We start from the raw sequence: 12,490 nt of genomic DNA, 5'->3' as shown, positions 1-12,490 counted from the left end.
TGAGTAACAGTAAGGTGGATATTAGGTAAAGCTGCACTTTTTGCAGCGATCTCATATAGAAAACTATTCCGCGCGTATATAAAACAGGTCCGCAGCTCCGAACCGTAGTAAAGGTTCCTCTGGCTAATACGCCGGGTTCGTGTCGGGCTCATAGCCGAAAACAAGCTTTACTTTGTTGTCTGGGTCAACTTTGCTAAAAACACGAACACAGTGTAGAGTCGAGTCTTAATAGCTTACTTACAACTGGGCTACGCTGCCCATGAGGCTACATTCGTTAGGGCTATGCCTGTAACACTCTACCTGTTGCCTTCATATTAAATCATTTTTTGAACAATAATTTTTAAAAATATTTCGTCACGTCATTATGTGGGCCGCAAGTAGAGGTGAAATGGGCCGCGAGATTGAGACCCAGGAATTAGAGCCTCTTAATGCGTGTTTTGTTGGAGTTTTCGCCGGCGTGGAATTACCAAAAATAGAGAGGGGACAGCCTAACACAGGGGTAGGGAACGTTAGTCCTCGAGAGCCAGTGTCCTGCAGGTTTTAGATGTGTCCTTGATCCAACACAGCTGATTTAAATGGCTAAATTAGCTCCTCAACATGTCTTGATTTTCTCCAGAGGCCTGGTAACGAACTAATCATTTGATTCAGGTGTGGTGATCCAGGGTGAGATCTAAAACCTGCAGGACACCGGCCTAACATATGAAACAGGAAAAGACCGCCGTGTAATCCCTTTATTTCAACAAAGTAACTGTATTCTGAATACCATCTTTTTAAACGGTAACAGTAACAGAATACAGTTACTCGTATTTTGTATTTTAAATACGTAATGCCGGTACACTCCCCAACACTGCTATCTGGTAACCACGTGTAACCAAGTGTTTGCTGGAGGTTGCTTCCTGGCACTGGAGGAAAATGGTTAAAATTTCTGCCTCAGTGCTGCAGTCACATTTCAAAAGGCACAACTTTCACGTTAAAAGTAAGCGGGTGACCGCAGTAATCTGTTAGCAATCATAAGCATGGTCAGAGACTGTCACAACGGGACTGAACGGACTCACGCGCAGGCTCTAGGTCTTGAAAGCACAAGAGTCTTTATTATGATGCACCAGGTGATTATTTACAAAAGTGAGGGGAAAGCCGGGCTCCGGGGGTCCACACACGAACGGGGAAGACACGCACACTCTCCGTCCACTCCTCTTCACACTCGCACACTCTCCGTCCACTCCTCCTCACACTCCACTCACTCGGGTAACACAGGGGTAGGTCCAGGGAATCTGTACACAGAGACACGAAGGGGTAGTTAGGTAAATCGCTATGAAACACTTCTGAAGTCATTGAGCTGGGGTTACACTGACAAGGGTCGGCAACGGTCCAGCGACGAGAAACACAGGGCTGCCGTCTTATAAAGGGGCTGGATCACTCGTGATGAGCCACAGGTGCGTGGGCCAAGGGCAGGAGCCCGCAGGTGAGCTCCGCCCAGGCAGAGGGAGGAGGGAAAGAGGGGAAAGGAGAGAGCAGGAAAAAAATAAAAAAAGGAATACAAAACATATGTAGCCGTACTGAGCCGACCGGGTAGGCACAGGGACCCTGACAGAGACATTGGGATCAGTTTAAGCGATTCAGCATCGATAAACAAAATAAGTTACATAATGCACATGATACATGCACCGCTATAGTTACAACTTAATACCATATTACCAAATAAAAGCATCATAAAGCAACGTTGAAATGTGTCTGAAAAACTGATCCTGCTGTTCTTAAATAAACCAGCTTAACTTTGCTTGTCATAAAGACTAAAAGTTAAGGCCTGACTAACCCTGTTAGGAGTTTCAACTGGTGGTTTCACACTTTGGTTTGACATCCTAAGCATAGCATGCTATTGATAGCTGTAGATATGCTGGTTTGTCACCTCTTGACAGATCCATGCTAGCTGCTGTCTATAGCTTTTGTTTTCACAGCACAAGAGTGGTTACGTCTTCTCATCTAACTCACAGCAGGAAAGCCAATAAGCATATTTAGCATATGATATGTCAAATTGTTGCTTTGATGCCAAATCACATTGTGCACTGGGAGCTGAAATAATGCCGACTCTTAAATCAGCTGCCAGTCAAAGCTGAGTGCCACGCTCATAAACACCCACCATGCACTGACAGGCAGGTGCACCTCTTTCATCACTCTCATTTACACACACACACGCACACACACACGCACACACACAAACAACTTGTCAGACTGTCTGCTATTGATTTATCAGAGTGGAACACTGCCTGAATGAGCAGCAACTAGTATTTCATTCAGAAATCTAATATTCAGGTGGAAATGCAGCAGAGATTTTCTGAAAAATCCCAGTCTCCCTTGATTCCCTAATCGCTTCATTGTTGCTTTTTCACAAAACTACCACATATGCATAAAAAGTGCATCCATTTCTCAGCCATTCTTGCAATTTTAATTCTCTGTGTAAACCTCTTTCTCCTCTGTTGCCTTTTTCTAATACATTTCTACCTTTTTTCTCCCAACTTCCCTTCACTGCTACAGGCTATGGTGAGTAACGCACCTTTTGTTTATGAAATATCTGCAGTTGGTTATGAAGATATACTCGTTTTCTGGTACCGACCAAAGTGGTCACTCCAAACAAAAATATGCAGCTGTAATCTCCTACTCTGAGATTTATCACGATTAAAGAAGATATTATACTGACCACCCTTCTTCCATCACACAGTCCTTGGTCCAGAACTCCAGGAAGGCGGGCATCACCTCAGCCCTGACATCAAGTACCCTACATAATGAAGAACTGGTCAGTCCACATTTATATTCTTTAATTAAATTATTTCAAATACTGCTCATAAGCTTTAACTCTGCTGACCTTGGGCTTATCTTTCTTACAACCTTGTAGAAGAGTCATGTCTATAAGAAGACCCTCCAGGCCCTCATATATCCTATTTCCTGCACCACCCCACACAACTTTGAGGTGTGGACAGCCACCACACCCACGTACTGCTATGAATGTGAGGGACTCCTCTGGGGTATTGCTCGCCAGGGCATGCGCTGTACTGAGTGTGGGGTGAAATGCCACGAGAAGTGCCAGGATCTACTCAACGCCGACTGTCTGCAAAGTAAGATGAACGCCGGGAGGCATCACTCCATTTCAGCCCCCAAAGCATTAATGAAGTGAAGTGACTAGTTTACAAACGTGACAATGAAATCTAAATTTAGCAGCTCATATGTGCAGCGGGTAAACACTCCCAGTCACTGCTGGCGCAAAAAGACGGTGTAAATTCAGATAAATACAACCAGTATCTCCGGCTGGCTTTTATAAATTATCATTTTTAATCGTTTCACTTTTTTTAAAAACATTATATTTTTAAGTTTTTTAATACTGGCAGGTTATCTTTTTTTCACTGGCCTTCCATCAGAGACCCGATGCCAACTTCAGCTATCAGTGAACAGAAAGGCTCAGATCAGTTAGATATTCAGCTAAATTTAGAAGAGGTAGAGTGGGTAATCCACTGTCTGGGAGGGCCACTGTTTGATTCCTTGGCTCTGAAGCATCTTAACTAATTGCCCATATTGTCATAAATGCATCTGTCAGTGATATATGAAGTGTGTGAATGTGGTTTTAATGATTACAGACATGAGAGTGAGAAAGGATCGCAGAAAATACCCTTTTGCTGAGTTTCCGTTTTAGACTTTTTGCGGTGTCAGTTCTTTTTATTTATATTTATTAATAATAGAAAACAATGTAGTCCATTTATTTCCTCTCCTGTCTATTTGTCAGTTCCAAGCACAGAGCCTTCCTCCCTCCTCCTTCTCTTCTTACTCCTACATTCCTATTTTCGTTGTTTTCATGAGAGGATATTACAAACCATTTGTCTTTTCTTGTGATCCGCCTCGCTCTCTTTCCATCTTTTTCACTCAGCATTTTATAGCCCTGCAAAAGCATCCTCTTATATTTCATGAAATACACCAAAGTTGTTATTATAGTGTTATGATATTCGTTTGAAATCATCTGAAAAATTGTAGAAATTTATCCACCATGATTTCAGGATCAGTAAGCGTGAGCTCACTTCTCATCTCACATGGCACCTTTTTCCGTTTTTGTTTACAAATCTGATTCTTTTACTTCTCAATTTTCTTGCCAACCAGGAGCGGCAGAGAAGAGCTCCAAGCACGGTGCCGAGGACCGAACTCAAAATATCATCATGGTTCTTAAGGATCGCATGAAGATCCGTGAGAGGAACAAACCAGAGATCTTTGAACTCATTCAGGAAGTGTTCACCGTCCTCAAGTCCACACATGTCACCCAGATGAAGCAGATCAAACAGAGCGTGCTCGATGGCACCTCTAAATGGTCGGCCAAGATCAGCATCACAGGTTTGTGTCTATAAAAAGAGACAAGCTGCTGTTTATATGCAGTGAACACAGGTGGCGTCTGTGGGGCAGTAGCTCAGAAGGTCAGTTGAATTAAGAGGCATCTGTTTCCATCCAAACACACACACGCACACGTATACATAAACCCAGCGGTCCCCAACCTTTTTTGCACCACGGACCGGTTTATGCCCGACAATATTTTCACGGACCTTTAAGGTGTCACGGATAAATACAACAAAATAAAACTAGTACCGGTACCGGAAAAAAGAAGATTTATTCATAACACATGTGAAAAGACCCAGGAAAACAGAGTTAACGATAAAAATGATAACAAAATAACGCTGAAAACCGATTAAAAAACAATACATTTCACACCTGAGCCTCAACTCTCGCGGCCCGGTACCAAACGACTCACGGACCGGTACCGGTCCGAGGCCCGGGGGTTGGGGACCGCTGCATAAACCCACTGGCCTTACCAGCTTGGCTTTTTTTTCCTTCTTCCTAGTGTTGTGTGCCCAGGGTCTACAAGCCAAGGATAAAACTGGTTCCAGTGATCCGTATGTAACCGTCCAGGTTGGAAAGACGAAAAAGAGGACCAAGACCATCTATGGCAACCTCAACCCCGTCTGGGAGGAGACATTTAATTTGTGAGTCATTGGCTTTTTTGTATGGTTACTGTTAATTAACCTCCTAAGACCCAAACTCTTTTAATTTCTCTTTGCTGTTTGGGCTGATTGGGACCTGATAACTGCAAAAACAAAGAATTCTGTGATTTTTTTTTTTTTTTTTTACTTGATTTTTGGTTCTGAGAAAAATGACATCCACATATGAAGACATTAGTTTTAAATTTCGATAGAGCAGTGGCAGTATAATGTCCTCGTAAGTGAATATCAGGCTCTTGTAGAGCAAAATTTAGTATTTTGGTCTGGACAACCCAAAATGTGATGTCCACATATGTGGATGCCAGATCCTAGGAGGTTAAATAAACAAGGTCTATTTTTAAGGCTGGTGATTTCTGTTTACGCTTGAAGAATATGATACGTACGAGTCACCCTAGTAATCTGCCCTTCTTGTCTAACTGCCAGTTTACCTAGTATATTTGGCTCACTCTCCGGTTTGGTCTTTGCAGTGAATGTCACAACTCTTCAGACCGCATCAAGGTGCGAGTGTGGGATGAAGATGATGACATTAAGTCTCGTGTGAAGCAGAAGTTCAAACGAGAGTCCGACGACTTCCTCGGTCAAACCATCATCGAGGTCCGCACTCTGAGCGGAGAGATGGACGTCTGGTATAATCTGGGTCAGTTGAATTGGCACGACTCCTTTTTCTCTGTACACTGCCCCGTTTAATATACTGGATCTCATCACCCATCATTTCTTTCCAACGCAGACCTGGTGACTGTGTTTCTGTGTGTTTTGCGCTCTTCACAGACAAACGTACTGACAAATCCGCTGTGTCTGGGGCCATCCGCATGCACATAAGTGTAGAGATCAAAGGCGAGGAAACGGTTGCTCCGTATCATGTTCAGTACACCTGTCTGCACGAGGTAAACTCGCTTTTTATCTGTGAGTGAACATGCATTTAAAGAGGGTGAATGCTTCTCAACCGCTTTGTTTTTAGAAGGGCGCATTTTGTCAGATTATCCTTCGTCCGCCGTTTGTGCATCATAGACAAATATCGTTTTTTTTTTCACATAACGGGCTGCCTAAAAATGTCAACTAATTTTAGCAGGTAAGGCATGACGTTCACACTGAAAAAGACTGTTTTCTGCACATAGTCGTGTCTGCGGTGTAAAGAGACAGCAGTCGTTTAAATGCGAGTCAAAATGAACCGCTTCTCTTTATTTGCTATGTGCTGACTGAAACCGTTACGCTAGGTTTACAGGAATCTTTGACAAACAAAATTAGCTTTTGTTATAAGTAGGGCTGCCACGATTTGTCGACTAGTCACGATTACGTCGACTATCAAAATCGTCGACGACTGATTTAATAGTCGACGTGTCGTTTGAAGCTTTGTAAGATCGCAAAAGACGCAGGAATAATAGCAGGATTTAAGAGTGTAATAACGGACTGAAACAGAAGATGGCAGCACTGCATGTACAAGGATGCCAGCTGCCGTTAAACCCCGAAGAAGAAGAAGCAGCTGTGTCCCAGAATTCATAGCGCGGCCCAGCTTAGTTTCCAACAATGGCGGTAGCTAGTTAGTTTTAATATTACTCTTATTATTCTTTCTGGGTCACAAAATAAACGTTTAACATATTTTCAGGCGAGAATGTAGCTGTGTAAACCTCAAATATCGGCTCAGTTTATCAGGACACCACATATTTTCAAAAGCGCTCCGACGTTTTCGGAGACGTCTGTTACCCACTAGCTCGATAGCTAGCCGGGGGCTAGGTCACTAGCGCCGTGAGAACACCGGACTCCCGGCAAATTGTTTTCAAACCCACCGCCGTCTTTCGCGACTCAGGTTAAATATATATGAGTCACTTAGATAAATTAAAAATGTTGTTGTTTGGCTTTTTTTTTTTTTTTAGTATTTTATTTGTTCCTGAGTAAATCGGTTTGGCTGAGATTAAAGTTATAGTTTTTACACAGCTGAATAAACGTCAAGCAGACAGCTGATTATCAGAAGTGTGAGATGCTGGAGAATATACTCCGGTGTCCTGTTATATTTCAGATAGCAAGGAGTTTATTAAACTTTACCAAAACAATCTGCAAATTTCATTAAAATTGAATAAACTATCATCTTGTCTTTATTTTTAGTTAGCACCTTAAAAGCTTAAAGCTGTAAGCTAATGATAGTTATATAAGAGCAGATGCTGCTGGTGCAATAAGCTGTAGTTTTACGTCCAGTGGATGATGATCTGATTAGTCGACTAATTGCATAAATAATCGGTGACTAGTCGACTATCAAAATAATCGTTTGTGGCAGCCCTAGTTATAAGTGTGTAATGTTGTTTTCGCGGCCTGCGTTTATGAATATGTGTGTGTGAAGCTGTCTTAAATGAGCCAAGCTAAACTAGTTAATTTGCTTGACTGATGTTCACTTTCATAACTGACCCATTAAACTTGAGTTAGTACTCTGGATAAAGGCAAAGATAGAGGCATCACACACACACGTTTCTGCTCTGGGTTCGTGCAGAAAATTCTGCTGATTGATTGTAGACCAGTCCCAACTTTGTATGGAGTCATTACTCAGTCCATTACTCACAACACATTAGCTGACCTTAACTGACAAATGGGCACTGTTATTGCCTCTCAAGTGCCTATAAACCCACTCAGAATATTTTACAGTGGTGTAAGGTTTTATGGATGAGACAGCACCTTGTGTTGGCCTCATAATGTGGGTTTATGGCTCTTTATGCAGCAGAGCCAACAGACACAACAGCTTGTGAGGTTATAGCGCGCTCTGTCTTAATGGCTGAACTGTTTACAAACGAGTGATAACTGTTTGAATTTTTTCAAGCCTTTTTTCTCTTTTATTTCACTCACGCCACCTTCTGCTTTCTTTTCCTTAGAATCTCTTCCATTATGTGACGGACATCCAGAATAATGGTGTGGTGAAGATTCCTGACGCCAAAGGGGATGATGCATGGAAAGTGTACTTTGAGGAAACTCCCCAGGAAATCGTAGATGAGTTTGCCATGCGTTATGGAGTCGAGTCCATCTACCAGGCTATGACGTAGGTTCCCGGCTGACTGCCCGACTCCAGAACGTCACCGTTAATAAGAAAGACCCATGTGTTCAGGCGCATCGTAGATTGTTTAGATAAAAATCTAACATTTGCCTGTCCTCCTCTCATTTCCAGCCATTTTGCCTGCTTGTCATCTAAGTACATGTGCCCAGGTGTGCCTGCAGTGATGAGTACCCTGCTGGCAAACATCAATGCCTACTACGCCCACACCACCCAGGCAACCAACAATGTCTCTGCCTCTGACCGCTTTGCTGCTTCTAATTTTGGGGTGAGTCAACATTTAGCTGGATCGATAAAGTTAGATGTCATACTTTTATTAATTAAATAGTTTTATATACTAATTTTCCCCTAACTATCGCAATGGCATAGTTTCTCTGTTATTTCCCTTTGTCGTGTCCTCTTTATCTTCATTATGTTTAATCACAGAATCTATTAGCACATTTCTTTTATTACCCACAGAAAGAGCGATTTGTCAAGCTCCTCGATCAGCTTCATAACTCTCTGAGGATCGACCTGTCCATGTACCGGGTAAGTTACTCTTTTATAATTTCTTCTGGCTTATAACTAATGATTCTCTGCGTCCTTGCACGTCTCTCTTTATCAGAAGCAATTTGAGGAGGCAAATGTGTTAATTAGATTGACAGTTCATCGGAAACGTGCACAGACACGTTGGGGAAACCATGTACGCCCACACAGTCAGAACAGGGCTTGCTGCCAGTGAAGATTGACCATGCTGGATCGTGCCCACAGATGCAAAAAACTGGACAAGCACAGATGTGAATTCATGTACTGTGGCTCGCCGTTTCTGATTTCTTTCCTTTTTTTGGCCCGATTGCAGAACAACTTCCCGGCCAGCAGTCCTGAGAGACTGCAGGACCTCAAGTCCACAGTGGATCTGCTCACCAGTATAACCTTCTTCAGAATGAAGGTATAGTCTCTTTCTCTTCCATTTTTATCCTAAAGCTTGGTGCTGAGTTGGATTTAAGGGTTTTCTTCAGAAGCAGAAATGGAGAGAATTCTGCAAACCAACTCTGCTTTCTTCACATTGTCTATTTAAGCTGCAGAATATCCCATTTTTCCCCCTGACGTGTCAGTGCTGCTGCCCTGCATCACTGCCTGATCTTTCAACTCTCCCACCTCCCACATGAAGGCTCCAGGGAGATTTTTATTTTCACTACTCCAGTCTTCTATGTTGCATATTTGGGAGAGCACTGTTGCCAAACTTTAACTATATTCTGCAGCTGTAATAAATTCATCATTTCAAATGTGAGCTCAAATGAATGATCCAGTCACTGCATGTCTGATTTTTGTGCCTGCGTTTAGGTCCAAGAGCTCCAGTCGCCACCCAGAGCCAGTCAGGTAGTGAAGGACTGTGTCAAAGCCTGTCTCAACTCCACCTATGAATACATCTTTAATAACTGCCATGAGCTCTACAGTCGCGAGTATCAGGCAGACCCGGTAAGAAGCAGCAGTGATGGGCTGAATGTCTGCGTGTGTGTGTCAGTGAATGTTTTTCTTTTTCCATCTTTGTCAAAAAAATCAACTTTGAATTGATATTTTTTGGCATAAACATAATAAAGTACAAAAAAGTAAAGCCTTGTTAGCACACCATGCATGCGTACATGTACTGGACTTCAGAACATACAGAATCAAACAGTTAGAAAAGTGCAGATGTTCAGGTGTGATGGTGATGGTATCTGCATTTGTTCATTTTTTATTTACTTAAAGGTACATCAACAGTCTTCTATAATTTGCTTACGGCAAATTATAGAAAAAAAAGTGCTGAATTATGATTTGTTTATTTAGTTTATTTGTTTAGTCCATTTTTTCCTTGGTTCATGTTTGGTTTTGGACAAACTAGATCTGTTTTTAGTTGATATCGTTCTGAGCTTCTGGTCGTTACCAAGCAAAACACATAAACTTGGTATATTTCATTCAGTGGCAAAAGGCATTGAGGTTTCCTTTGGAATTTTTGCTGTAGATTTCCAGTGACTGATGATCGTTTTGCTTACATTTAACTTCTGTCCGATTCAGTTTCCCTTAAGCAAAATGCCGGGAATAATGACAGCCCAACCACAATCTCAGCGCCTTCACACCTGCACCATTAAGTCTGCTTAAATTGAATTCTGGTTCATTTTCCGTCTTGGTGCGGTTCGCTTCTGCAGACACGAGCAGGGTAATTGCACTTGCAGTGAATCTACCACAGACGCATTCGAGGAGGCGGTCTCGATCCAGTTCCAAATGAACTTCAGACTGATTCGTTTATGGTGGGAATATGATCTGACCCAACCACTGAATATATGCTGGGCGTTTGCCTTCTGATAGCCAGGCATGCTTTGCTTCCTGGGATGTAGCAGAGTACCATAAGCCTGCAGAGTACACAAACTTTAAAGAATTGGAAGAAGTGACATTGCAAAGTTATCCTGTAGCTCAGAATACTGTGTCTTCTACCTGCTTTTGCTATTGTTCCTCTTGCACATCTGGCCAACAAGCAGACTGAACTTTCTCATGCGGTTTGTATAAAAAAGACACGTTTTGCTTCGTTTGGAGTTTCCTTTATGTGAAAACAAAGTAAAGTCAAACCAGGGGAAAAAGCTTAAAGTTTTAGAAACTCATCAGCTGATTGAATTACAGGTGGAAGTACAACTTTAGTGATCAAAATCAGCGGTTTTACCCAGAAGTCATCACTACAAAGAGAATAATATTTACATTTTTACATTTCTAATACAGAAAGGATTTCAGTTTTGTCCTCATTCCATATGTAGACACTTGTGTGTTGTTGGTTTGTATGTGTGTGTGTGTGTGTGTGTGTGTGTGTGTGTGTGTGTGTGTGTGTGTGTGTGTGTGTGTGTGTGCGCGGTAAGTCCGTGTCTTAGTCTGGTGAAGCCAGGCTCTTCCATCCGTCACTCCTGTAGCCGATTCCAACAGCGATTTCTAGAACTTGCTTTGAGCCCTCATTAAAGCACCAAGCCCAATTCTGACTTCCCCGTGAATTTCAAATAAGCATTTTTTTCTCTTTGAATAAAACATTTCGTCCTGAGGGACTTTGCTATATTTTGTTGAAATCTCTGCAAGATCATTCTTCACTCTTCAAACCCTGCAGCAGCCAGCTCAGTGTTTTGTTTTGTTTTTTCTCAGCACATCTTCAGCTGTTTCAAAGAAGTCGACCAGACAGTTGACATTCGCAGTCTGTTTAAAGCTGTTTGAGCAGCAAGTGTTTAATATGTATGAGTTGTTGAGTTAACAACGCAGTCGAGATTTCCCTCCAAAAACGTCTCCCCGTTGCAGACGACAGAAATATTATTGGTAAAATTCACATTAAGATTACACAATTACACGACTCTGGACATCCTGTTGTACGGCTTTAAAAACCGTTTCACTGATCAAAATTCACTTATGTGCAGATTTTTCAGCCAAAAGGGGCAATAATAGCAGGTAAACCTCAGAAAGCCATTGTCATGAGTCATTATAACGCCACTCATGTTGTTGCTTTCCCAGGCCAAGCAGGGTGCTGTGCCCCCAGAGGAGCAAGGACCCAGCATCAAAAACCTCGACTTCTGGTCCAAGTTTATCACACTTATCGTCTCAATCATTGAGGAAGACAAGAACTCTTACACTCCTTGCCTAAATCAGTATGTCTCTAAGTTTTCTACACGGCCGTTCTACCTTTGTGTTTGCTTTGTTTCCTTGTACAAATTTAAACAGAATGGGTTTAATGACATTTTAATGTTATGTAGTTATCCACAGTTTCTCATAGTGCCATTAAAACTGCACTCTGAGGCTCTCGTCAGCTTTCCCGGTTACATGTTCTCCTTCTGCATCCAGATTCCCTCAGGAGCTCAATGTGGGTAAAATCAGCGCGGAAGTTATGTGGAACTTATTTGCTCAGGATATGAAGTATGCAATGGAAGGTGAGTAAAAACCGATAATACAGTTAGTATTGTGCTGTAGTCTTAAAAGTAGCGAGCATACAAAAACACAGAAAAGAAAAGAATTCAGTTAATATTCAGAGAATTTAATTAAACGTCTGTGCTTTTGTTTAACTATCGGCTGCTGGTAGTTCAGCACACTGGTTATTGGCCATAGCTGGACTCCCACTCAGTATATACAAATGGATATTAAAAAGCCACCTATTATATTAAACTCTCTTGAATGTTACAGTCATACAAACATTATACGCAAGTTTTGTTTTTGTATTAGCAATAAAATGATCCAGTTATTCTACTCGTGGCTATCTACATCCTCCAAAAACAAAAAACCATTTTAATCATTAAAACACATACGCACGCACGCACGCACACACACACGCGCGCGCGCACACACACACACACACACACACACACACACACACACACTGAATGTGTGCTCCATGACAAGCAGCTGTTCTTGCTGACTAACTGCCTGCCTGATTTAAATCTTCCAGTACCGCTGC

At 42.1% G+C, this 12,490-nt stretch overlaps 1 protein-coding gene and 1 long non-coding RNA gene across 2 annotated transcripts in view; one reads left to right on the top strand and one right to left on the bottom strand.

The window, feature by feature from the left end:
• The window catches only part of unc13a (unc-13 homolog A (C. elegans)), a 47,038-nt gene that overhangs the window by 17,886 nt on the left and 16,662 nt on the right, over positions 1-12,490 (top strand). The window contains exons 15-27 of the mRNA XM_086284264.1: positions 2,717-2,791; positions 2,891-3,110; positions 4,141-4,368; positions 4,871-5,012; positions 5,495-5,664; positions 5,796-5,911; positions 7,883-8,046; positions 8,173-8,326; positions 8,518-8,586; positions 8,897-8,986; positions 9,382-9,516; positions 11,557-11,690; positions 11,884-11,969. Of these exons, the coding sequence (XP_086140390.1) occupies positions 2,717-2,791; positions 2,891-3,110; positions 4,141-4,368; positions 4,871-5,012; positions 5,495-5,664; positions 5,796-5,911; positions 7,883-8,046; positions 8,173-8,326; positions 8,518-8,586; positions 8,897-8,986; positions 9,382-9,516; positions 11,557-11,690; positions 11,884-11,969 (1,783 nt within the window). The remainder of the gene's footprint in view (positions 1-2,716; positions 2,792-2,890; positions 3,111-4,140; positions 4,369-4,870; positions 5,013-5,494; positions 5,665-5,795; positions 5,912-7,882; positions 8,047-8,172; positions 8,327-8,517; positions 8,587-8,896; positions 8,987-9,381; positions 9,517-11,556; positions 11,691-11,883; positions 11,970-12,490) is intronic.
• Positions 1,036-7,286, bottom strand: LOC147301382 (uncharacterized). Its single transcript, XR_015127307.1, has 4 exons — positions 5,456-7,286; positions 4,842-4,991; positions 1,353-2,773; positions 1,036-1,271 (listed from the first exon to the last, which is right to left on the bottom strand). It is a non-coding gene; the product is annotated as an uncharacterized LOC147301382 (long non-coding RNA).

This window comes from Aulonocara sp. 'chitande type north' Nkhata Bay, linkage group LG23 (assembly GCF_057382095.1).
Source record: "Aulonocara sp. 'chitande type north' Nkhata Bay isolate Kocher_YH1m ecotype deep benthic linkage group LG23, A_spYH_male_GT1.1, whole genome shotgun sequence".
Classification (NCBI taxonomy): domain Eukaryota; kingdom Metazoa; phylum Chordata; class Actinopteri; order Cichliformes; family Cichlidae; genus Aulonocara; species Aulonocara sp. 'chitande type north' Nkhata Bay.
This window is presented reverse-complemented; position numbering and strand designations above follow the sequence as displayed.